Here is a 27,246-nt window from a genome sequence, read left to right on the forward strand (position 1 = left end):
TTCCACACCGATCTTTATTTGTATTTTGGGGGTCTGAAACAAATCTTATAGTTACCTTTTCCAAATTACATTTTATTCTCTGAATGGTGTGGTTTACCCCCACTCCACAAAAGCAAGCATGAACAGAGGCATTGGTGGTGTAGTGGTTAGCATAGTTGCCTTCCACAAAAGCAAGCAGGATTAATACACTATTTTTTTAAAAGAATCTCTTAAGACAGATTTTACTGACCAATCCAGACCAATGATTACCTCAAGAATGTATTAATTTTCTGGGGGTAGCATTTTAGAAAAATTCCGTAAGTTATATATCTAACTTATGTGTAACTTTTAGCATTCACATCCTAAATCATGGAAGCTCTATTTCACATAATCTTACCAAACACTGAATGAAGGAGATGGTGAATTTTCTCAATTTTCCATAAAAAAACAAATAACCCAAGTATGTAGTTATAACACTGATATTTAGTAGTCACAATTGTCATTTTTTTTAATCTATAGATTTAACTGATATGAAGCTTGCAAATCATGGCAAAGTAGATAAAACTGTCAAATACTACTTTTGACTCAAGTTTGTATTTTGTCCAAAAATGTGTATATCATAGCCAGCAGAATTTTTCTGTATAATTTTATTTTGAAAATAGTATTTCACTTGAAGATTGATCTAAAAAACATTTTAAGATATGAAAATGTTATACAACTTATCTATTACAAATAATCAGATAATTCTTCAATTGGGTACACTTCAGTTAGCTCACCTACATAAAAAATATTGCACATTTTTCTCGTCTCCATGTATGACTGATCTAAACCATACAGAATTACAAACTATTTTAAAATGATTCTGTGAAATATCAACTTTATAAATATCAGAACTAAATGCACTGTAAACAGCCATTTTGGTAAACATGCATTTATTCACAGTTTACTTCCTTTAGATAAATGCATAACTGCTCAAAATTATTTAAAAGAACCTATGCAGAGGTACAAGAGCACACTATACAAATCTATTTTTATCTTCATTTTGAGGAAACACTGATCTTGGCAAAAATCTGGCATTATTTTTAAAATGAACTATTGCTGGTAAGAAGGCATACTTTAAAACTGTCTCTGTGTCCTGACTTGCTTTTCAAAATAAAATTTAAGAGCATTTGTTTTGAGATTGATGTATCACTGCATAAGTGCATACTCATAAAAAATGGACCCTGATAGCAGTTGAGCACTAACGTTCAAATGCCTGGAGAGACCCATTCTAACTCGTAACTGTGAGTGCTTTAAATTGGACTACCCACTGATCAAAATTTTTAGAAACTGACAAAATCAGACCATTTTAATGTTCTGTAATTCACACAAACCTGCATAACACAGCACTCCTCCACTGGGTTGAGGTCACATGAGACTTTTAAAAATATAAATATACTGAATTTTAAGTCTTATCTCTACAGTAACCCAAGGTGTTTCAATATATCTCTAAAATAGAAGTGGGTGAAATAAAGTAGGTATAAAATATAGTGCCCAGACTTTACTATTAGTGTCAAACACAATTTGTCATTACAAATAACTACACTGATGCATTGGCTTGATTGATTCCAGCAATTTCATTTTACACACATGAACCATATCTTACACATATAGAGACTCTGTATTTACTTGAATTTCCCCAAAGAAGCTTTGAAAGTTGATCAAATGCTTCCAAATGAAAATCAAAGATCTATTTCTAGCCCTCCTCCACACCCTTAAAGTTGGAATTTGACCAAAGTCCATGGGTACAATTTACAAACTTTGACAAACTGTTTTAGAACTTAAGTTAAAACCATTTTTCTTTGGGGGAGGTGGAAGGATGTACCTTTAAAACCTGTTGTACAAAATTCCAGCTGCCTTTTTAGAAAAGTATATTCCTTAGATTAAAATTACAAAATTAAGGTGCAAGAGTTTTAACAAAAATGAACTAAAGAGCTTTATTGACATCACAGTACATTCAAGAATAAGTTTAAGAACATTACAGCTGAAAGAGAATGGCATGTTTATAGTCTTATTATGCACTATTTTTTGAAAAAAGTGTAATACAAAGAAATCCTATTCAGTAACTTGGAGCAGCATTTGGAAAAAGTACACCTATTTACAGATTTAAAAAAAAAAAAAAGATTCTGGTTTCACCTACATAGCCACAATGTGCCTCTATAATGAGACAAGCCCTTAAAACTCATGGAATTTTTTAAAACATCATGGCATTCTTGCCACATCATTCCTCAGTGCTTACGACGGGGAGGGGTTGTCGATCTGCAAAAAAAAAGGGAAAAGACAAAATTGAAAAATAAAAATGTATTTTTAACTAAAAATCTGCAATTTTAAATAAATACTATTATACAGGATTTCTAATATTATTTAAACTATGATCATTTATCAAGTACCAAACTGACTTTATTAAAGAGAGAGAGAAAGGACACTTTCAACTTTGAATAAATTCAATTAAAAAAAAAAAATCAGACAAAATACTTTAAAAAGTATACTACCTTGATCGGGACTTAGACTTGTGTTTGCGGCTTGCCTTCTTACCAGACCTTTGAGATTTCTCCATGGATCGCGATCGACTATGTTTAGGCTTCTTAGCCTTCTTTTCTTTGCTACTTCCTGGAGATTCAGAGCTGCTCCTTCCACTAGAATCAGAGCCTGAATGCTTTTTACTATCTTTGGTAACACTTTTCTTGCTATCTTGTCTAGAATCATGTCTTATGATTTTAACAGATATAGAACCACTCCTAGAGAATGTTCTTTCACTTTCTCTTTTCCTCTTTAATCTATCATCCAGACTAAACTTAAAATCTTTTTCTTCCCTTTTTTGTTTCTCTTTTCTTTTATCCTGTTCACGCTCCCTCTCCTTGTCTTTCTTTTTCCTATCTTTATCTATACTTCGACTCCTCTCCTTTTTCCTCTCTTGTTCTTTAGCCTCACCTTTATGTTTATGACTGCTCCCACTAAGACTTCCACGTGGATCCTCAATTTTACGCCTATCTCGACTCCTACTGCGACTGGAACGATTGGTTCGTCTATCCCTTGAGCGACTTCTACTTCTACGTCTCTCTCGGGAAGGACTCCGATTTCGTCGTCTTTCTCTCTCAATGCTATTTCTATTAGATCTCCTCCTATCTCTGATCTTCACCCTAGCCCTATTGCTCTCTATTTTAATCCTGCGAGAGTAGCTTCTACTACGGCTACGTCTAGCTTTAATTGTTGGAGATCTACTCCTACTATGTCTCTTTTTTCTTTTAGGAGAAGAAGACCGAGAAGAAGTGTGACTACTACCTGAGCTAGAACTGTAAGAAGAACTAGAGACAGTGCTGCTACTACTACTAGTTCTGCTATTGCTACTGGAACTACTACTAGAACTTCCTGATCTGCTCCTTCCTTGTTTCTCTTTTTCTTTATGGTCTTTTTTTTGTTCTAAAACAGATGTCGTTTCATTTGGAGTTCTTTTCTTTTCATTAACCACATCACCATCTGCTTCTCTTGCTTCTAGAAGTGATAAACTATTTTGCTCTTTGTGGATAAATTCATTCATCTCTTTTGTAACCCTTTCTGTCTGTTGCTTTTCTTCTGAAACAGAAAAAGACAACAAAATTTGAATGTAAAATGAAAAACCCCTGTACTATTAAATTTTAAGCTACTAGAATGTAACAATTAGGGTACAGAATTAGGGTACAAATCACACAATTCAAGATTTTCAGTAGCCACATTAATTTGCAAAAAGAAACAGGTGGCTTTAATTTCAACATTTTATTTACTCAGTATGTCAAAAATATCATTTTAAAATGCAAACAATTAAAAAAAATTAAGATATTATTTTTCAAGTACAATATTCAAAGCCTAGTGTGTATTGTGTTACTACAGCACATTGCAATGCGGCCTAGCAATGTTTCAAGCACTCAGTAGCTAAATGTCCTCGGCTACCATTTTGTAGAGAGAAGTAGGAGCATCAAAGTGCCAAGATGCACAGGCAGAGGATTCCCTTCTGTGGATTATAGCAACTTATGGTAAAAATGGAAACTTTAGCTGCTAACTCTTAATTGCATTTGAAGCTGGCCAAATAAGATTTTTCAAAAGCACAAGGTCTACATATTTTTTTCATTTTTCCTATTATATAATTACTATATCCATGTGAATTATTTTAAATAAAAAACTTGTAACCTCTCATTATCCCTAAATATTCCAGCTACTTTGCAATTGCCATACAAATGTGTTTTCTCCATTTCAAAAGTCATTTTTTCACTTCAACAACCCTAATAACAACTCAAAAGAACCTATTAAATAGCTGGGCTTATAGACTCCAGCATGAACGGCATCTAAAACCAAACAAACGTGCGAATGGCTTTAGATGCATCCCGTATTACTTACTATCTAGCCTTAACTCTGTCCTCTAATACGTTTAGGTTGGCTAAAAAAACAAAACAAAAAAAACAAGCAGGGGTGGTGCCACATGCTTACAATCCCAGCACTAGGGAGGCTCATCCAGATTTCAAGGCCAACCTGGGCTACAGTGAGTTCAAGGCCTGTCTGAACTATATAGCAAATTCCTGTTTCAAAAAATCAAAAACCAAAACCAACACAACAAAAATATGTAATACTTAACAAAAACTAGACCATCTAAAAGATATACCTTCCATCTGTTTATCATGTAGTAGCTGCTGTTCTTTTTCTTTTCTCCAAAAAGCTTCCTGTTTTTGCCGGATTCGGTGCCGTAATTCTTCATCATCAGTGTCAGATGACTCGGAGCCTCTGTCACTCCGCTCATCTTCACTGTCTCCAGATCCATAACCGCCCAGTCCACCTGTGTGCATAAAGCTTAGTCTATCACATGGAAATATGGCATTGTCTATTAAAAACTTTTTATGGTCTGAGAAGAAAGCTCATTTCTTTTTTCATTGCCTTTTCCTGAAAGAATGTACGTTCAGGGTGGGGAGAAGTATACTTTCAAATGCTTACAGAGTTCAAAGAACCTTCAACACAATGGTCACCTACTACATTATGATGTCTGGAATATTTCACATATTTCTCACCATTAAGTAATCATGACAATGGCTCACTGACACAGGACTGTTATTGAAACCACTCCCCACCCTGAAGTGGTCTAAATGGTAATCACAACAAAATCATATGGGCATTTTATTCTACCTACAATCTTGCTCCTTACAAAAATTAATATAAAATGAAGATGTAGAAAAGGCAAATTCAAGCTTTAGAGCCTTGATAATATATCATGCAAATAGCAAATTATGAATACATCACTACTGTTACACTATGGTAAGATAAAACCTCTCTCCTCTTGGTTAAAACTTGACTTGCTACAACACAATTTATATGAAAGTCATTAAAACCATCAGTGGATAAGTAAATCCCTACAGCATGAATGCAGTAATTCTGAAAGTGAAGTTAGGTACTGTCATGGCTAAATTATGACCTGTTAAGTACAAACTATTGCTTCTCGGCCTTTTGTCTAAGAGCAAGTACAAACTATATAGCCATATATATGAAATTTTATATATATAAAATATACATATTGGGGCCATTGATGAAGAAATCCTCCATTCAACTTGCCCCAATAATCCGTGAATTAGCCATCACATTAATAATAGTCCCACTGTGAATGCTTCAGTTAAAAAATGTAAACCTTGCATACCCCTGAGACCTAGGTTTTATAAACTGAGTAGGAATAGTGCAATTTCAAAACAGAGCATGTAGAAAGACAAGGTGTGACTTTCCCTTTAGGCCCTCTCAGAAGTAAGGAGAACACTTACCGAGTCCAGTGAGGGAAGCCAGTGCACTGGACTGTGCCAGCTGTTTTGCAGGAGCTTTGTATCACATCAACAACAGGAACAACATGTTAACACAAATAGCCACGATTTCATAGTCATGAGAGTCTACGGGGTATTGTTAAATCTACTACTATTGCTGCTTTTTGGGGGAGAGAAGAAACATTAAAAACATAACATTCATTTTAAACCAGTATCATGTCTGGCTTTGAAATTATAATTCTGATGTGAGCTGAAATTGTTTATAATGAGGAAAAATGTAGACTAGTATACTTGTATTTCTGCTTCTGAGTTATGGCACTAATTTTTGTTTTAATATGTTTTAAAGTGTTACTAAAATCATGCGGGAGAGCTGGAAATTACTTGCTTCTGTAAGAATTTTAACCCTGAAAACTCTGAAGGTTCTTAATTCAAAATGGTCAAACTGTATTAGAAGTCAAAAACCAATACCAATACCATGGCATCTATTAAAAAAAAAAATCAGGTGAAATAAACTGAACATCAGCAATCTTCTAAAATACACTCTACAAGACAATACCATGACTGCTAATGTGTGCTGTCAGGTAAGTCAGATAAGTATCTGTGTTGTCTTAATATACTGTCTACAAATCTAATCTTTCCCAAAGAGTTAAAACATGCAAGAAGAGAATGTTTAAATAACTGATAGCAATCCAAAGGACAACAAAAAAGTCCAAAAGAGTCAATGAAAGCAAAATTCCCCCAGAAAAGCAAAACCAAGAGGAACCACAATATACCTTTCGTTGCTTTCCGATGTGTATCTTTGGCTATGTAATAAATTTCTTCATCTGTGACATCCAGAAGAATTTCAGTCAGAAGCATTTTTGTTAGCAACATCTAAAGAGGAATAATTTGTATACTGTTTCTAATTTAACTACTCATTTAGTTACTAATATAGTTTGATGCAAAGCCACCTTATAAAATATTCTGATTAGGATTAGCCAATTGAAGGAAGGTATCTTAAAAATTCTTCTAAAATATCAAAACTTGGGGCTGGGGATTTAGCTCAGCGGCACAGCGCCTGCCTGGCAAGTACAAGGTTGTGAGTTCAATTCCCAGTACCAGGGGAAAAAAAAAAAGATTTAAAATATCAAAACTTCAAAAACTTCAAAATAATAGAGCTCAAAGAAAAAAAATCAGTCTATAAACAGACCCTAAATTTTTATTTTAGACCAAAATGTACAAAATTTCTATTAATAAAAAGTTCTAGCCAGGCGTGATGGTGCATGCCTGTAATCCCAGCACTCAGGAGGCTGAAGCAGGAAGAGTCTTGTGAGTTCGAGACCAGCCTGGGCTACAAAGTGAGCTCAAGGCCAGCCTGAACTGCATAGCAAGACCCTGTCTCAAAAAGACCAAAAAAAGGTCCTGAGTTCAATTCCCAGTACAAAAAAAAAAAAAAAAAAAAAAAAAAAAAGTTCTGTAAGTGTAAGTAGCTTTTCACTTAATAATATTTGTAAGCAGTACAATACTAGTTTAAGTCACTTTTGTAAGTTAGTTTAGAGCCAGGGATATAGCTCAGCAGCACAGTGCCTTCCTGGCAAGTACAAGGTCCTGAGTTCAATTCCCAGTACCAAAAAAAAAAGCTAAAAAATCTGAAGGGTGAAAAAAACAAGTAAAGACAAAGACGTTATTTCATTCTGCCAGATGGAGTCCTTTTATTCCTGACTAATATATTCATGAACAAAAACAGCACCCTCCAAAGTAGAAGTTAATATAAAACGGAGTGTACTACAAGTAAGAACCAGACTCCTCTGGCTTGACCATCAACAACTGTTTGAAATGCAGACTCGTAGGCCTTTTGCTTCCCTATGCCCAACCGCTTATCTATTAAAATGAGGTTCACAGAATCAGTATCTAAGTCTTTCAATATGGGAAACTGATCATATTGCATTCCTAATTTCATGAAGTGACAATATACTTTACAGATAATAAAGGCTTTGAGAATACTTATAATGAAGAAACATTTTTAACTGTGTTCAATGCCAATGCTTCTTAAACTTACAGTGGTACCTCGGTTCACGAACTCAATTCTAGTGGCAAGCCCAACTGGACAAGAACCAAACTAAATTTCCCCATAAGGACAACACTCCACCTAACCACTGAATTTGATTTGGTTCTCATCCAACTCAGTTGGCGACCAGATTTGTAGAAATAATCAAACTCATGAACCAAGGCACTTATGGGGAAATGTGATTGAATTCTCATTAAATTAAATTTCGGTTTGTGACCAAAACCATGGAGAGAATCAAGTTCATGAATCGAGGTACCACTGTATTTAAGTTCTTTTCATCTTTCTCAGTATTTTTACTTAAAAAAAAATCAATAAATGTTGTTCGGTCTCACATAGTAAAATTTTAATTCAATCATTGGTGTTAAGAAATGGGCTTAATAAGAAAGAAAAATGTCATTATACATCTGTGAAAATGTGAATGCCTACAGAATACGACCGGAAGGGAAAAAATGCAATGAAAAAAACAAACCAAAAAAAGAAATGGGCTTCATAATTACTCATAGGCTGTGATTTTGTATTAAATACTAAGTAGATTTTTCTAGGGGAGGGTGTTGCTATAAAACAGTATCTAAATTTTATAGACATACTTTGCCTAGCAAATCTATATGTGAGTAAATACTTTATAATTGTTTTAGATTTCTTGGTTTAAATGTTTTAGATAACCAAACCATAGTTTAAAAAATTATAAACAACCAGCAGGCATAATAGCACATGCCTGTAATCTTAGCACTCAGGAGGCTGAGGCAGGAGGATCTCTTTGAGTTCAAGGTCACTCTGGACCACATAGTGAACTCAAGTCCATAGTGAATTACATAGCAAGACCCTGTCTTAAACAAACAAACAACCAGATTAGTGTGTGAGACAGAAACTTCACATTCTACCATTTGATACTCTTTCTCTTCTTCGGTCATCTCTGGCTCACTCTGTTCTTCTTGAGGCACTGGAGATGGACTTCTGGTGACTTTTCCACTGCTGGCAGCCTCAGTGTTTTCAGGATCTTCATCTTCTTCATCACTATCCTATAATGATAGTAGGACAGCTAAAGTTATGCTTAGAATATAATAAAATCCCTACCTGAATTACCAAAAATTTAAAATCTCAAATTAAAGTTGATAAAACAAAAATATAAAAGTGAAATTTTTGTCAAAAATGCATTTTTTCCTGGTCTCTCTTTTTGGTGCCGGGGACTGAACCCAGGGACTCACAGATGCTAAACACACGCTCTATCACTGAGGTATACTCCTAGCTCCTCTAAATTACATTTCTTTATTACAGATTTCATTTGATAATTTAAAGTATAACCTGGGAAGAAATATAAAATTACAAGAGGATTTTATTTTTTTCTACTTTTTTTTTCCTTAGTCAACTCTGACCTCATTTTGTAAGTAACAAAAAAAAAAAAAAATTAATTTAATTAACACATCCATTATACATGATGGTCCTGAAGTAAGTGGTTTGTAGAACTTTGGAAAAATGGACCAGACATATTACTCAATGTAACGTTCACAGCCATATATATGCTACTTACCTAAAACCATGTGTGATATAATATGAAAACTCTCTGGTCAGTTCATCTCAGACTGCCCTGAATCTTACTTCTTTTTAGCTATATAACAGATAGCTAAAAAAAGTAGGTCTACTCCAGACTGAGGAAACACCTGTCTCTGTATGGTTCCAGGTTCCAGTATAGATATAATATTCTAAAAACAGGGCCCTTCCTTAGTCAAACATGTTCCATAGTCCCTCTGAGCAATCCCAAGAAGGTGGTACTGAGGGAGGACGCATTTCCTCCCTACCTTGCACTCTGACCAGTAGCGTGGCTGGTGTACGAGCTAGAATCCCATTACTGATGAACAATGAATTCTTGAACTACTCATGCCATCTAACTGATAAATGTAGATTTAAACATTTAAAACATTCACTTCCATTGCTCGTGTCAGAAATTATTACACCCTCAGGTGTAAGTATACATTCAAATATTTTAAAAAGACATTTTTCTTCTCTATTATCATTTAACATAACTTTGCTTTATATAATCCACCAAGTCAACCACACCACAGAAAGAATACAGATTTGTCTGTAAAGGTAACACCGATCAGACTCATACTGAGTATCTCCATCCTCAACACCCCCCACACGAACATAAACCCCAATATACTTCTGCACGTTATCTCAGGAACAGTAATATTTTTCTGTAGGCTAAAGTGTCTATTTCAATAAACTTCACCCAGGTTCTACTTACAAATTTACTTCTCTGAGGTAAACGAGGGCCATCGCCTCCTTCAGCATCTTCTGTGGCCTTCTTTTCTTTTTTGGACAATTGTGAACGTTGTTGTTCCATCCTTTCTTTCTCTAATTTCTTTTGCTTTTCACGTTCCATTTTTTCAAGACCTTCACGAATCCAAGCTGGAAGAGTCCTGCGTTTCACTGCATCTGTTTCATACAGGAAAAAAAATGAGTTCCTTATTCCTGAATCTCTACAAATTTTTGTGAGTAAAAACAAAAACACAGACAACACCCATTAAACACTGCTCTTTCTTTAAAGTTATCCCTTCTCACAGAGGCAAGGAACAAGTTCTAATGCTTAATCTGACAGGACACAAAGCACATTAAATTGCCACATTATTTAATCCTTACAAACGCCCTCAGAGATTACTACTATTATGGCAGGCTTTTGTAGATAAGGAAATGGACACTTAAACAGATAAAGTGATGTGCCCAAGGAGAAAATAAATGGTGGTGTGAACTAATTCAAAGCCTGATTTTTATTAAAAAAAAAAACAAAAACAAAAAAAAAAAAACTACTTCTTAAAATACGAAAATAGAGCACAGTCAAACAAAAGCACAAGTCTATTCTCACACTAAAAAGTCATTCAGTAGATTAAGGAAAAAAATAACAATAAGTCAGAATCTTCCTAAAACATAAAAAGGTGCCAGGAGTGGTAGCGCACTCCTATAATCCTAGCACTGGGGAGGCTGAGGCAAGAGGATTGGTGAGTTCGAGACCAGCCTGGGCTACAAAGTGAACTCAAGGTCAGCCTGGAATATATAGCATGAACTTGCCTCACCAAAACAAACACACACACATATACAAACTCCCAAGCAACAGCAACAAGTATCTACTATAAAACAAAATAAAAAAGACTTAAATTTTCTAGCCCACTGGATGATTTGGAGCTTTCTAAACGAAGTGGCACATATATGATACTTGCTACTGTCAAAAGCTCTGTCATTTAAAACTTAAAATTTTATGCCAAAAATACTTAAGAAAGGGAAATAAAGGAAAACTAATCTAGCAACAGTGTCAGATTAACTAAAAGTGAGAGACCTCAGACAGAATATTTAGGTTTTGAAAAGAGGAAATCTTTATCTGCCTAATGTACTAAAATTTCAACAGAGGAGTACATGAAAATACTACAGTCATTGAAAACATACATTTTATCACAAAATCTACAGCTTATGATAGAGTTAAAAAAACTTTCAAAACATATTAACGTATTTTAGGAAGTACAGTTATCTTTTCTAATTTTATGACTATAAAATGACAGGGTATATGTGTGTGTGTGTGTATATATATATATATATGTGAATGTATGGTGTATTTATTTAGTCTTTTTGAGACATGGTTTCATAATGCAATGCAGGCTGGCCTCAAACTCACAGTGATCAGCCACCCAAGTGCAGGAATTAAAGGCATGCACCACCCTGCCCGGCCTAATATGACAGGATTTTTTTCTTGTTTGTTTTTGGTTTTTGTCTTTTTGAGACAGGGTCTGACTGTGCACTTCAGGCTGGCCTTGAGCTCACTTTGTAGCTCAAGGGGGCCTTGGACTCTCAACAACCCTCCTGCTTTAGCCTCGCGAGTGCTGCGATTACAGGGGTGCACCACCACGCCCAGCGACAGGGTTTTAAAGTATCAACTTTTAACATATCTGGGGCATAGAACAATTTAAGGAAATAAAACATCCTTTCTACAGTGATAGATCATGCCAACTGTGATTCACCAGACTTAAATAGCTACCAATTTGTGGAGGCTCCTGCTTCACAGGAAGTGCAATAGGCGACCGCTGCCGATCCCTGAATGACGACGGCCTTTCTCTTCGGTTCTGGGGAGGTGCTGGAGGTCCTGGAGGTCCTGGTTGCCAATAAGGAGGATGAAATCCACCTTGCGGTGGACCAAAAGCAGCCCCATGCTGAAAGAGTATTGCATTTTATTTTTCTTCAATGTAATACAATATACTCTCTGGGACACACGTGTGCTATGAACTGGGACAGTAGAAATCCATGTGTGCAGCAAATCCAAGAATTCCATGGTTCTAATATGCACGAGTATTTCTGTGACCCCAAGAACCTAGGCTTAGTTTTCTTAAGACAGACTTTCTGCCTGTGTAAAGTGCAAAGAGCCTTCTAAAAGCCAGTTGATACATTATTTTCAAGAAATAAGGACTGTGTGTATGAATATCTATACACATCTTTATGTGTACATATGTGCATTATATATTAATAAACTCTTTCACTGTGAATCGCTTTAAAAACTATGCCCACTACCACCAAGACATCAAACAAATATTTTTTGTTAAGAATGAATTTTTTATTCTTAGTTTTTTCAGACAGGGTCTCAATTCTGTAGCTCAGGCTGGCCTTAAACTCTTGGTGATCCTCCTGCCTCAGCCTCCCAAGTGTTAGGATTATAGACATGTGCCACCATGCCCGACTGAGAACTTTCTGTTGTTGACTACAATTTCCTAGTTCTAGTGAACTCAAGATGTTCTTATATTCTTACATGATATATTAGTAAGCAAAGAAAGTTTGTGAAACATTAAATGCTTTTTGCTATTTTCAGAGGCTTTTCTAAGGCAGCCCAAAGAGCTGTCTTGTTAGCATGGCATCTACCACACAGAACTAGCTACGCAGAAGCACCTTATCACTACATTTCTTCATCAGTGAAACAGAAACTGCTACATGTATTCCAACTGTGAGCACACAAGTGTCTGAATATGTACCAACTAAAAGACTGCTATGTCAAGGTGAATATATTATCAAATCTACCTCAGAATTAGTGAAATGATAGATGGGACATTTCAAAATTTTTAATTTTGACAGTTGTTTATAAAATAACAATTGTGATAAGTATTTCAAAATGACATTTAATTCCGTAACTTTAGGGTAGATCTTTACAGAGTGGATTAAAAAAATAAAGCCCCACATTTTATCACTATTCTCCATAGAGTTCTATGTCCTTAGGAATGGACTGGATGTTACAAAGGAAATCATGTACAACTACGCTAACATGCCATGTCAGAAAGGAAACGGTAACACTAGAAAAGGTCATAATACTAACAGCAGGAGAACTGCAGCTGGAAAGATGACCCATGTTCATGTTTTCTTCATGTCTTAACCCTAATCTGCTTTTGGTAATGTAGTCAACTAACATGTGTTTTCTAAACTTTATTAAACATTTCAATCTATCATTTTGAAATTAGAAAATATAGCATCAGATAGGTTTTGCACTTATACACTTTGAACTGTATCCAAAACTTTGAAAAGTGAAACATGTATCTTAGGTATTCTTGATGAGACACTTCCAAAGAACGGATTACGTGCACATCTATGGTATTAAAGCAACAAAATATCTTTCACCTGATAGTCAAACTGGTTCACTGGCCCCACTGCAAAATTATCGGGTGGTCCACCAAAGTTGTGATTGTTCTGGTTAAATATATGCCTGTTGTCAGGGGCAAATTCCCCACTGTCCTGACTGTTGCTGTCTTCAGAAGGAGGTACAATGTCCACTGGGCCTGGTGCTGGTGGCATCCATGGCTGATCTGGAGGGGGGTGTGGGGGCTGCTGATGCATTCCCCATTCTATTTAGGATTCAGGCATAAAAACATTCAACACGGGGTTATAATAAAATCAACACAAATTTCAAGATCTCAAGAAAGCTGTATTTTTCAGAAAAGAAACAGATGTTAAAAAGCAACCTACAGTTCTTTTCTAGATCTTAAAAATAAGCAATTAACTAAAGTATCTAATAAATAATTCAAAGGAATTAATGCCACTCTAATTTACAACCTAAATAAACAGAAAAAAGTCCAACATTATTTTGAATGAATGTAACAAATCCAAAACAACTTTTTGTTGAATTTTTCTTTTCGTTCAATAATAACACCATAAAAATAAAACCTCAAAACTTAATATAAATTCTTTCTTCCATGAACACATTTATCCTCACAACATCCCTGTGAGGTAGGGAAAAATCAGGTATCAATTTTGCTGATTTCAGGAGAGGACACTAAAGCACGGAAGAGGTTAAATAACTTGCCAGGGTCACAGCATAGAAAGGGGATGGGTCTGGCGTTGAGATATCAGAGTAAGTCATTTATAAACTTGAATTTTGGGAACTAAAATATCTTCAAACTTGGGAAAATTTGGCTTTCAAGAAAGAACTACTTCACAGTATCCAAGATTGAAATACCTCTTATTCTTTTAAAGTGATATTTAGGAGTTCCTTCCTGTATTTTCCATTCTTATAGCAATATAAAAAACTGTAAATATTAACAGGAAAAGGGGACTATCACTTCACCACATGCATACCCAAATGCAAAATTCCTTTGTATTTTCAAGCATTTATTAAAAATCATACAGAAGTCATAGAAAACTAAATTAGTATGTAGAATCTAAATCATATTGTGTTAAAAAAAAAAAAAGACAAAAACTTATGGAAGATCTTTACTATCTGAAAAAAAAGGGCAGAAAAAGGTGGGTGGATCACAGGGCAGAGTATACTTGACAGACTTGTCACACAGGGACGACGTTTTCCTTTAACTAGAGGCTAGACATCTTTTACTCTGCCAGTGCTGCTTCTGAAAAGACTAGAGGTTGCAAGCCAGAGAAAAACAGCGCTCTCTCCCCTAGGTGCCAAGTGAGTTTCCAGTGTTCCCAGCCCCTGTCAGAATCAGAATGAACCAAGAAAAGAGTCAAACTGAGCGCCACGATGCTAGCAGACAGCACGGAATAATTTTAACCACAAATGTCACGGTCAGGTCGAGACTGCACGTTCCTCACCAAGCATTAACTTCAAGAAGTCATAAAACAAGCAAAATTAAGTAAATTCACTATTAATCTTCAGTTTATTTTAAAAATCACCTTAAAATTTAGAAAACAAACGACAAACCTGGCTGCCACATTCTGTTAAAGTTTGAATCTCCTTGAAAATTCCCGTGATTGTTAGGACCAGATTCCATTGCAGACATATCTTGTCCATTTGGCATCATTCCTGGTGGCTGTTCTACTATGCTTTGCTGGCCTGAAGCTTCTCTCTGAGCAATCCAAGCTTGAGCCAACGCAGCCCAGTCAATCTGGCCTAATGTAAATTAACACAGAATTTAGCATTCAGGATGCAGGAGCTCAAAGAGTAGTACTCTGTGTGAAACAAGCATGTTAGTTATTTTTTAGTTATGTCTGAAAGGATCCTTAGAAAATAATCCATGTTCAGGCTACAAATAAATTACTTAGGATTTTCAGAAAAGGACTCCACAAAAACAATCAAAGCAATTCTAATGTTAACTCATTAGTAAATTGATACACTACATCTAAGTTTGCTGAGTTTTTAAAAAGTCTCCTCCCCTTTTAAGACACCAATAGAAATAATCAGACTCATTCATTTCTTTCTGCATGACTTACTCTTCTTTCCAGGACTACCTTTAAGCTTATAGAGCCCGAACTGGAGTAGCTATCTATTCCTGCTCCTCCTCATGGTTGCCCTTTTTTGAGGTTCCCTTTCCAACAAAGCGTGTTTCCTTAACAACCTTTCAGCCATCCTTTTCTCAAAATTTATTGTCCCCACTACTTTGAAAGTCTTCCATTTTTCCTCTCCAAACACTTCTACTAACATTTACAAATCTAAATCATGAATAAACAAAACAGAGTAAGGTACATTTTTATTCACATCTCAAGTTTACTAAAAATTAAATAGACATTCTTGTATTTTATGAAATACAAAACCAGCATACCACAAATGGAGTTAAACTTGGCAATGTGCATCAAAACTTTCCCGATTTGCAACTGTGACCTAGCAAACCTAGCTCTTGTATTAACTGACAAATTAATTATGATATGTATACAAAGATTAAAAAGCTACAAATCAAATATCCAAAAGTGGGTTTGTTAAATTGGAGTACACAGAATTGCTATGTAACTAATTTTAAAAAGAAATGGCACCAGATTACTCAGTAAAGGCAGAGCAATGTAAGTGATTATATACTGTCTAGGGAGCGTCCTATAATCTTTTCTTCTACCCTTGTCCATGTTTGAAATACTACACAGTAAAAAGAAATCTTAAAATGATGTAGACTAGTACACAGGTGAAGACAACCTCACTCTAAGATTCAGAATTAACAATGGAAGTATGCTCCATTTAATAAATTTTATACTTTAGGAAAACAACACTACGTTTTAAAAATGTAAAATCTGCGTAAAGTTTTCTATCCTTTGAGGAAGTCTTCCAAATAAAAATGTACTTCTCACTGTACGAGCTCTGTATGGCAAGACTACTTATGGAGAGGACTACATTAGACCACACAATGAGTCAATGTACCAACCCTAATTGCATCATCTACCAGCTATCCGTCTCCAATACCCAATCCCCACCCTCTTCCAAATTCGGTTTCCTTACTTGGATCCTGCTGGTGCTGGAATGACTGCATCCATTGTTGTTGGTTCAAGGGCCACTGTTGCCAAGGCTGTCCTCCTTGATCCCACATCTTTTCTTTAAAAATATATTGATTTTCTATCTTAAATAAATTAAACATATTTTTAAAATGATAGTGCAATTTCTTCCATTTTCCAACCTCACATAGCTGAAATTATTATATGATGGTACAATAATGTGATGAGAGTGCTAAAATTTTGGTCAATAGGTTGCCAGAAGCAACTGCAATTTTTAGGTTAGCAAGTAAGAGAAAACTGCGTTAACACTGACGCTGTAAACACAGCAAAAGGAAACTTCAAAACCTACGATACTTTTTCCATAAGACAAGCAGCTTCTCTAAACCTCCTCAGGCCTGGCATATGAATTACCACCCCCACCTCTCCTCACCCCCAATAAGTGGTTGGAAAATACAGATGCTGGCACCAAGAAGTCAAAGTCCAGTTCCATTTCCACAGGAAAGGATGGAAAGAGTCTGGGCCCAGGAAGGTGTGAAATAAAAATTAATGCTGTGTGTCTACTGTCTTGCTGCATTCCCTCGCCATACTGTTCCTAAAACACCTGTACTTTCTGAGATGATGATTTGGGTGATGAGGCCCCTCTATCTCCTTGAAGCTACTTTTGAATGAATTCTTTCCTTTTTACCAAAATAAACTGCCTTTGGTCAGCAGCAAGCACATAAACCTGAGCATATGCAACTAAGGGTAAGATAACAATGTCAGGGTTTGGTGGCAAGTACAGTTCTAATCAAATTAGCTATAAATCTGAAAATCTGATTCTTTTGAAGATTGGAAGAAAAGAGTGATTTACTGTCTCCCAACCATGACTCCTTTGAAAGAACAACCAAATTGCTCTAGCTGATGAGGAAAAGCTCCTCCTTGTAAGTACAGTGGTACCTTTGTTCACAAACACTTTTGTTTGTGAATAATTTGGTTTATAAACAGAAGCATTTGGCAAAATTCTGATCTTATTCGCAAACTCTGCCCTGGGTAAGGAACATGACCACCATCTTTTCCAGAAACATGAAACGAATTAAATTCATGAGCCAAAGTACCACTATAATTACAGCTAATAAATGCAATATTGCCAAACCTAGTAATTGATTCAGGAAACCTTAGAAGTTGGTAAGGTATTAGAAATTCGAAGGTTTCCAAAATATCACCCCCACAGATTACGTGATATCTATAACACAGTATTATGTTCCCAGAACCACTACAAATATTCTCCCCACGCTGAGGATTTAGCTGAGTGGCGCAGCGCCTGCCTGGCAAGCATGATGTCCTCAATTCAACTCCTGGTGTCCCCCCAAAAAAATTCTCCCCAGAAATGTTTTGCTGAATCTGAGCTTCCAATGTAAAAAAAATGAGAGGGTAAAGGAACATGATAAATAACTTTAGAAGAAATAACCATACAAAGCCAGAAAGTGAGACAATCTTACAAGAGCTGTTAAATAGCATGAAAAAGGGGAGAAGCCTTCTCTGTAAAAAAGTCTGAAAACTTTTTTAAGAAGTTTAAAATTCCCCTAAGTCTAATACCTTTGCACTTACAAAACCTTGACATATAACCCTATTCATAAGGCAGTGACACACAGAGTAAGCGTGGTATGTTTCTTCTTTTTCAGCAGTACTGGGGACTGAACTTGGGGCCCTCATGCGGAGCTACACCCCTAGCCCTTTAAAATTTTGAGACATGGTTTTGCTACTGGCTCAACTTTCAATTCTTCACCCTATCTGGCTATTTCTTCTTTATTTCCATATTCCAAGGTTTAATACACAGCAGCGTTCAATAAATGTTTAAATGAATCCTGCCAGATTGGTCCTTTTCCCCTATCCTAAAAACAAGACAAAAGCAAACCTTAGCATTACAAATAGACAAAAAGTAAGAAAGCCAGATAAGAAGAAAGTAAACACATGCACTCTACTGGACAACTGGGCTACCGCTATTCAGACTTTTAAGAGTTTCCAACTTCAGTCTTCAAAGCTGTCTCTGATTATCAAGATGGTTCTGTCACTGGCAGATCCGGATTTCTCAACTGAAGAACACCGTGCATTAGGACAAGTGTTTTCCTCGTTACTTTGGTTTACTTGTAAGTCAATTGTGCTCACCTTCCAGTTGCAGTCACATAGTCTATTACAACAGCTTCATTAGAATATGGCAAAACAGACACAACATTGCACAAGTGTGTCAACAGCTGGAACTGGGGATCAGTTCCAAGCTAAATATACTTCTCTGTCCAAACTCTCCTCAGTGTTTCTTCTTCCCTTCTATTTCCCAACCACAACTTTTAAAAACCTCTAAAGCTAAAACATCAAAAAAATAACTTCAATTACAATTTTAATCCACACTGATGGAGAAATGAATGAATAGAAAACATCAAGAAATACCAATTGCTATTTTCACTGACTTCAGAGGCTCACCTTCTGTTTAAAATTGAGGTTGATTCAGACTACAGCTTGAAAGCATAACAGCAAGAAGATTTATGCCCTAAAGGAGAGGAAAAAAAAGTGGCCATAGATTATGAAGATCAGAATAACTCTAGAAATGCAACATGAAAATGTGGTCACTTCCAAGTTAACACGTAAGTTTACTTTCTACTAACTTTATACAGGGAAATTATTTTACCGCCATAAAAGTTAAGAGATACAGCAGAAATAAAATGGTAAATATTTTTAGCATTGTTTTTTAAATTTTGAAAATATTTATTTGCAAAGTTCAATAAAAGTGTCACACAATTTAGAAAATGTGGAAAAAAGAAACATACATTTGAAATGATTTCACCTGCCTAGTATTAACATAAATGGCACGAATAAGGTAATAATATACATTAAATTTTTCCAAGGAACTCTACGCTTAGAAATTACCATTAGAAGGCCAGGTGTGCTGGCTAATGCCTGTAATCCCAGCACTTGGGAGGCTGAAGCAGTAGGACTGCCATGAGACTGCGGCCAGTCTAGGCTACATAGTAAGTTCACAGCCAGCCTGAACTACATAGTGAAACCTTGTCTGAGAAAACCAAAAGGAAAGGAAAAAAGAAAAAGAAATTAGCATTAGGAGACAAAAATGTGTCCCTGCAATGCTTTAGTTTTCTTTCCTTTAGCTTAATAGTTTCTTAAAGTCTACAGACCTAATATATTTTATCTCTTTACCTTCCATGAGATACAGGATAACATCTATACTGAAGGCACTCAACAAAGAGCAAATGAGTAAGTGAGTGGCTGGTCACAAGCTCCTTCTGTTTACTTTTCAAGGTAAAAGAAGCCAGGGATATTGCTCAGCAACGTAAGTGCCTGCCTGGCAAGTGCAAGGTCCTGAGTTCAATTTTTGATACTAAAATAATAATAATAATAATAACAAAGGTAAAAGAGAAGAAAGCTGTTGACCCAGACTTATGAGAACTGATAAGTTCACTTACAGCTTTGCTATGTTTTGTGAACTTTTATTAACAATTCAGTGACTGGGTTCCTCTCGCTTTTAAATTGAAAATTTATATAATGCAGACATTATCACCAGCTCTATGCAATGCCTACTGGAGTTGCAAACAGTAAAACTACTTCAAATGATTAAATAATCCGTTAATGTGTACTGATTCTCATCATTTCCAATACATAAATTTACATTTCCAAAACCACTACCAAGTTTCTTTTTCTAACTCATGTTTCATTGTTGTTAGGGACAACTTTTTCAGTTCTCCTTTTAATTTTCTGGTCATCACTTTCCACCCTGTTTCTACCTAACTCATTTACTAGCTGTGCAAACATAGGCAAAATATTCTCTAATCCTTGAAGTTCCAGCCTGTAAAATAGTGTCTACCTCCGTGTTACTGTGAGAAACACAGAAAAACTTACCACAAAAAGTTCCAATTGTCAGTGGTTAATATAGTACCAGTGCTTACTCAGTACTACTTCTGGTAGCACTTTCACAACTATGAGGAAGTTTAAAGGGGGAGGAACAGGGATGTAGCTCAGTGGTACAGAGCCTGTCTAGCATGCAAGAGGCCCCAGCTTCTATCCCCAGCACCACCACCCAAAGCAGGTGGATAAAGCCAACCCTGGTTCTTCTCCAGATGCAATCTCAGACTTGCCCAGGTTTCATTTTTTTTCTGGAAGGACTCTTAGTTTAAAATTTGTCTTCCTGACCCTACTTCTCATGAAATCCTAGGTTTAAGCTTTCACTGCTTATTATTTTTAAAAGTCTGGCTTGGTGGTACATGAGGAGAAGGGATGAACTGCAAGTTCAATACCAGCGTGGGCAATTTAGTGAGATCCCCACACAGGCACACACACATACAAATCTTCATTTATTTCTATGCACAGCAGTTTTATTTGTACATTTCTAAGAGTTTGATCTGTATTACTCACAGCCATTTTCTATAACGATAGCTGTTTTCTAAAACTTTCTTTCCCGAAGTGTTTATGGAAACTACTATTCAAGTACAGTGTTTGGTACATGTAAGAAAAATATAGAAAAAGATGTGCAATTATAAGCAGTGGAGTAGAATTTTAAAACAAGTAAAGAAAGTGACAGTAAAAGTCAAGGAAGATTGAGCAAGTCATCCGACCTGTATGTCATTTTCTTGTATGATTTAGTTAATGTCTACAATCTACTCTAAAAGAGATACCTCCATTAGTAAAAATTAAAATTTAGTGGTACACTAATACTTGCAGAAAAAGAACAAATTTTGGTTAAAGAGTTGGTATGAAACTAGAATTATTCACATAATACAAACTTTTACTTGTTTCAACCCAGCACAGTACTTAGCAATACTTTCACTAATCATTTTTTTAACTAAAGAACACGGTTATAAGTCATCAATGGCAAAGATTTAGAAATCCCTTTCTTCCTTTCTTATTTTTATTACAAAATTTTCACTACTAGTAAACTTTAAAAATCCAAAATTTGGAAATCAGAACGATTATGAAGGTATACCAGAGGTAGATGGTCCCTCTTATCTGTAAAGACTGGTTCCAATCACTGTGAGTTCAAGACCAGCCTGAGCTACAAAGTGAGCTCAAGGCTAACCTGAACTGCACAGCGAGACCCTGTCTCAAAAAGACAAAAAAAAAAAAAAAAAAAGATTGGTTCCAAGATCCCCATGGATATCAAAATCCGAGAATTCTCAAATTCATTGTATAAACTACCTTAGTATTTACATATAAACAACCCATAAATAACCTCCAATACCTAATACACTGTTACAAATGTTACATAAACGGTTGTCACACTAATTGTTTAAATAGGGACAGGAGAAAACTGGGTGTGGTGGTGTGTGCCTATAATCCCAGCATTTGGGAGGCTGAAGCAGGACTGCCTTGAGTCCAGGCCAGCCTGGGCTAATATAGTGAGTTTAGGGCCAGCCTAAAATACATAGCAAGACTGTATCCTAAAAAAACCAAAATACTGAATGCATGAATAAATGAATGAATGAGGACAGGAGAAAAGTCTGTATGAGTTTACTACAGAGGCAAATTTTTAACTTTAAGGAATAGTTAAAATTTTTAGTAATGAATAACAGTCTTGTACCATTAAAAATGACATTTACATATTGGTTTAATAATCATTTGGAAAATACTGTTAACAAAGACAGACCCTCAACTATGCTTTCACATTGTTTAAAAATTTCCGTAAGTTACTGATGATTCAATTTTAGAGTAAATGTATTAAATTTTTATGTTTTTGTCTTGGCTCAGGCAAGAAACATCTTGAGAGCAGGGGAAACGTAATTATTTGCATTATCCACAGTGCTGTGCTCATGTTAAGTGATTAACTATTTCACCTGAATACATTAATATTGATCCATTAATAAAAACATTCTAGTACTACTACTGTCACTTTACAACATCAAAAATTGATTCAAATGTATTCATTCTTCCTTTAGACTTAATTTTAAAGAGCCATAGGCTCAATTTTTCTTTTCTTTTTTTTGGCCTTTTAGAGACAGGGTCTCACTATGCAGTTCAGACTGGCCTTGAACTCACTTTGTAACCCAGGCAGGCCTCTAACTTGCAATGATTCTCCTGCCTCAGCCTCCCATCAAATTTTCAAGTTTGAAGAAATGTGATTACTGATGAGTCAGGGTGTAAGGCTTTCCTGAGAGTACACACTTCCCTTCATGAGCTCAAGTTGAGATTTCCTTGGAAAACAACTCAGATCAAGGAAGAACAGAAAGACCAATAACCAAAGTTTGCATCAAATCATCAACTATCACACTGCTTGAGAAAAAGTACATACATGATAATTACCAGTATTATAAACGGTTTTGTGTCTTTCCAAAATATAAGCTGAAGTCCTAACCCATGATTCCTGTGAATGTACCCTTAATGCAAAGTAGTCTCTGGTGAAGTATCCAAATTTACAACGAGGTCATACTGCACTAGATTAGGTGAGGCCTAATCAAATGACTGGTGTCCTTTTAAGAAAAAAGACAAAATGTCTGTAGCGTCAGATTGGACTTGGGTATATAAACTCCACTGACTGACACACCGCAAGTTAGAGAGAAGGAAAGCTCCTCTTCTACAACCACAGAGAGCATGATTCCATCAAAACCTTGATTTCAGATGTTAGCCTTCACAACTATGAAATAAATCTCTCTGCTTTAAGCCATCTGGGTCATGGTAATTCATTATGGTAACCTACAAAACTAATACAATCAGAAACAGTCCTTTATCTGATCCTTGTCTTAAATGATTCTGAATTAAAAACCATCATTGCTTTGTTTCCTAAAATGACTTGTTTAAAGGACCATTATTAAAATTTGCAAAAGTCACTAAGACTGTGTGACAAAAAGATGGGTGAGAATTAGTGTGATTCTTGCTGGGAGTGGTGATGAATGCCAGTTTTCCCGTAGGAAGGCAAGGCAGAAGGATCACAGGTTCAAGCCCAGCCTAGGCAACTTAGGGACTTAGTTAAGACTTTGTCTCAAAATAAAAAATAAGGAAAGGGCTGGAAAACAAGAAAAGGACTGGGTTCAACTGCTGGTACAGGGTGGTAGGTCAGGGGAATGGGACCAAAAGCGCAAAATCAAAGAGATGTAGAAAACACATTTATCCTTTTGGAGCATTGGGTGAAATGGTTCTCACATCAAATACAAAGCTGAAATTCACAAAGTGTAACAATCCTCTTAAGTGGTGGCTGGCCTCAAAGTGAAAAAGAATTCATTTCCTCAACTTAAGTTAGCTTGAAATGATACTAATGAAGGTTAATCTTACAATTTGGAAAGTGGTAAATATATATATTTTTTGGCCACTTGACTTCACATGCTTTTAGAATATATGAGATATTCTGCAGCCTGTTGCTCAAGACATACAGTATTCAAAAAGTAGTGGAGAATTGAATAGTTTGCTCACAAATACCCCTCGCTTTGAAAATAGTAAAATTTTAAAAAAGCAGAGAAGGCCTACAGCAACACCCTACTACTAACAAGCACATCTAAGAACCCAGAACTCAGGTCTAGTGTTATTCTGCAATAAAAGGACTTGGAGCTCCTTAGAGAAATAGCCAATTTTAGGACTGGGGCTGGAAATATAAAATGATAAGCTTGGACCATCTCAGTGCCAGAAGCAAACAGTTAAAAATGAAAGAAAGAAAGAAAGAAAGAAAGAGACAGAAAAAAAATATAAAAGGCAAACAGATTTCCAAATAAATAACAGAAATACTCCAGTCTAATGGAGAGAGGGCATAACTCTCCATTCCTTAAGGGCAGTTTATGCAAAATGACTTCCTTCCAAGGAGTACAGTATAGCTAAGGGAGAAGGGGGAACCTAAAAGTGGAAAAACCTGACAAACATTACCTCAGGCCAATGATCAAAGTTAGTATCCACTGTGTTAGGTCACGCAGACAGTATGTGTACCCTTTACAGCAAGTGATGAAAAGGGTACTTTACCTCTGTCATTATCCTCCCTAAATCCTGAAAACTATTTCAATCAGGGGAAAGACTCTCACAAATTCCAGTTAAGAGGGACTGCCACCATACACCTGACCAATACTGCTTTAAAATGTCAAGGTCACCAGGCATAATAGTGCACACCTGTAATCCCAGCACTTCCAGAGGCTGAAGCAGGAGGACCACAAGTATGTCCACCCTGAGCAATTTAGTGGGACCCTGTTTCAAAACAATTAAAAAAAAAAAAAAAAAAAGCTGGTGATTTTGGTTGATACAAAGGCCCCTGGATTCAATCCCCAGTACTTTAAGGGAAAAAAAGTCAAGGTCACAGCATCTGGGTTTGTTAGGGCTGCCATAACAAAATAACAGACTAGGTTAAGCAAGGGAAATATATTTAACCATAGTTTTGGTGGCTAGAAGGCCCTGGACCAAAGCTTCAGCAGGGTTAGTGTCATCTGAGGCCTCCTCTCCTTGGTTTATAGATGGCATTATCTGTGTCCTAATTCATTCTGATTTTCTCATTCATACCTACCTCCCAAGGTTCTGGGGGACTGAGCTACATCCTCAGCAACTACCACTCCTTTTTTTGGAGGGGGAGGGGGGTCTTAAAAATTTTTACTAGATCCAGGCGTGGTGGCTCACGTCTGTAATCCCAACACTGGAGGGCTGAGCCAGGAGGATCACTGAGAGTTCGAGGTCAGCCTGGGCTACAAAGTGAGCTCAAGGCCAGCCTGAACTGCATAGCAAGACCTTGTCTCAAAAAGACAAAAAAATTCAAAAAATAAAAATTTTTATTAGTACACGTTCACAATACATAGTGATAACAGAAATATACTAATGTGTATCGTAGGGTGTTTGGTACATGCACATAACTAATCGTAATTCTTTTTATGTCCTCTTCCCCCTCCTCTCTTATCTTTCTTAGGTTGTTGCTAAACTGGTTAAACTGAGTTCAAACTTGCAATCGTCCAACCTCAGTCTCCCAGACTGCTAGAATCAAAGGTGTGCACCACCATGCCCTATCCTAATCTCTGCTAATAAAGACACGAATCATAGTGCATGAGTCCATCTTAATGACTTCAATTTACCTCTTTAAAGACCCTCTCCAATTTGGTTAAATGAGTTTAGGACTTCAGTATACGAACTCTGGAAGGACATAAGTCCATAACAATCAACCAAAACAAGGGAAACCTTAGAAACATAACCCATAAAGCCCAAAGCACCTAACAATATAATGGGGAATGTGGTATCCCACATAGGACCAACAGAGAAAAGGAATTTTAGGTGCAAACTAAGGAAACAGGAACAAATTATGGACCTCAGTTAATAACTTATCAATGTTAGCCAGGCATGGTGGTGCACACCTGTAATCCCAGCGCTCGGGAGGCTGAGGCAGGAGGATCATTGCGAGTTTGAGGCCAGTCTGTGCTATAAAGTGAGTTCAAGACCAGCCTGAACTACATAGCGAGACTCTGTCTCAAAAAGACCAAAAAAAAAAAAAATTATCCATTTTGCTCCATTTATTATAACAGAAATATATTAATGTGTATGCCAGCAAATGAAGAGCTAGGGGAGGGCAGTTATGGTACGTACTATCTGCTCAATTTACCCGTGAGGTAACACATGTTCTAAAATGTAAATTAATACAAATTTTTAAAACTATAGAACTTCTCAAGAACACCTAGAAGAACTTATTTACTGTTAGTCTCCCAAGAGCCTCTTGACCCTTTACAAAACGAGCCCACAAGTACAATCTTTAGTGCTCTCTTTTTTTGGTTTTGCGTTGGTATACTCAAATGAGAAATTCCACGCTTATTTTATATGGGGTTAGGTAGAGATAAAGTACTAATGAGGGGCTGAGATCTTGAATTCGAATATTAATTGAACAATTTTACCACCCACTATCAAACTCTGTTTAGCGCTCAATCGGTTTAGATGACAATACTATTCACCAAAGGACAAAACAACTAAAATATTGACTGCTCCCTGTCACCTTTGTTAGCTTAACAAGTAATGTCCATCATCGAATAAGATCACAGAAAAAACACACACTAAGGAACCTAATTGTAGTTAACAGGACTCCGCCGCCTCTGGCTGCGCCTGCGTAGTCGGAGCCGCATAGGTCTGAGCTCCAGGTCCCTGCCCCTGCCTCCTCCTCGCTGCACCCTCCCCCCGCCGCCCTAGAAGAGTTCCTTCTGCGCACGCGCAGTACTTAACGGCGGGCCAGGAGCCCAACAATTAGTCCCATCTCATCCGACAGGAAACTTTTAAGGAGTCGTAAACACTCGCCTTAATCAGAACACCTCCTTTTCACCAAGAGCACTGCTCTGATTCACGAGCGGACGCCGCTGGTTTAAGGGTATAAGGTTCCAGCACTCGCACCAACAAGCGTACGTAGCCTGTTAAAAGTGATGCTACGTCGCTACAAAAACCAAGAAGGTTGTACTCCGGCAAGTGCCCACGTGCGGTTGTTCTTCATCACTTACCTACCCTCGTTCAGGAACACTGGCGTCGCCACCGTTCTTCCAATACCTCTCCAACCCTTTCGATGCTTCTACTTCTATGAAGAAGACAAGATGGCGCCCGAGTAGTCTCACCCGGAAGTGAATAATAATAACATCCGCTCGTCATCTGAAGCCATACTAACGCTCAGCCTGGCTTATGGGCACGTGACTCTCGCGGTGTCTTTCCGTGGCGCCATGTTTGTTACGGGCAACACCGCTTTGCCTTTACAACTGTCTCAACGTTCCTGTGCATTACGTCTTAATGTAAGCCGGCGCCGTACAGGACAAGTGTTCATCTTTATAGTGGGCAGAAAACCAAGAG

General features: G+C 36.7%; 1 protein-coding gene across 8 annotated transcripts; it reads right to left on the reverse strand.

The window, feature by feature from the left end:
- Pnisr (PNN-interacting serine/arginine-rich protein) lies at positions 1-27,003 on the reverse strand. Of its 8 annotated transcripts, none has more exons than XM_005377803.2 (13): positions 26,907-27,003; positions 18,958-19,024; positions 16,508-16,600; positions 15,008-15,196; positions 13,474-13,697; positions 11,855-12,026; positions 10,076-10,266; positions 8,715-8,852; positions 6,560-6,659; positions 5,790-5,843; positions 4,652-4,822; positions 2,511-3,591; positions 1-2,277 (listed from the first exon to the last, which is right to left on the reverse strand). In XM_005377803.2, the coding sequence occupies exons 3-13, from the start codon at positions 16,593-16,595 to the stop codon at positions 2,247-2,249; spliced, it is 2,439 nt and encodes an 812-aa protein (XP_005377860.1). In that variant the 5' UTR covers positions 16,596-16,600; positions 18,958-19,024; positions 26,907-27,003; the 3' UTR covers positions 1-2,246. The 8 variants fall into 8 exon arrangements, with proteins under 8 accessions (XP_005377860.1, XP_013366233.1, XP_013366232.1 ...); XM_013510779.1 differs by having other exon boundaries at positions 16,508-16,621; XM_013510778.1 differs by having other exon boundaries at positions 16,508-16,625.
- Between the last annotated feature and the right edge of the window lie 243 nt (positions 27,004-27,246).

The sequence above is a fragment of the Chinchilla lanigera genome, unplaced genomic scaffold (genome assembly GCF_000276665.1).
Source record: "Chinchilla lanigera isolate Chin_1 unplaced genomic scaffold, ChiLan1.0 scaffold00010, whole genome shotgun sequence".
Taxonomy (NCBI): domain Eukaryota; kingdom Metazoa; phylum Chordata; class Mammalia; order Rodentia; family Chinchillidae; genus Chinchilla; species Chinchilla lanigera.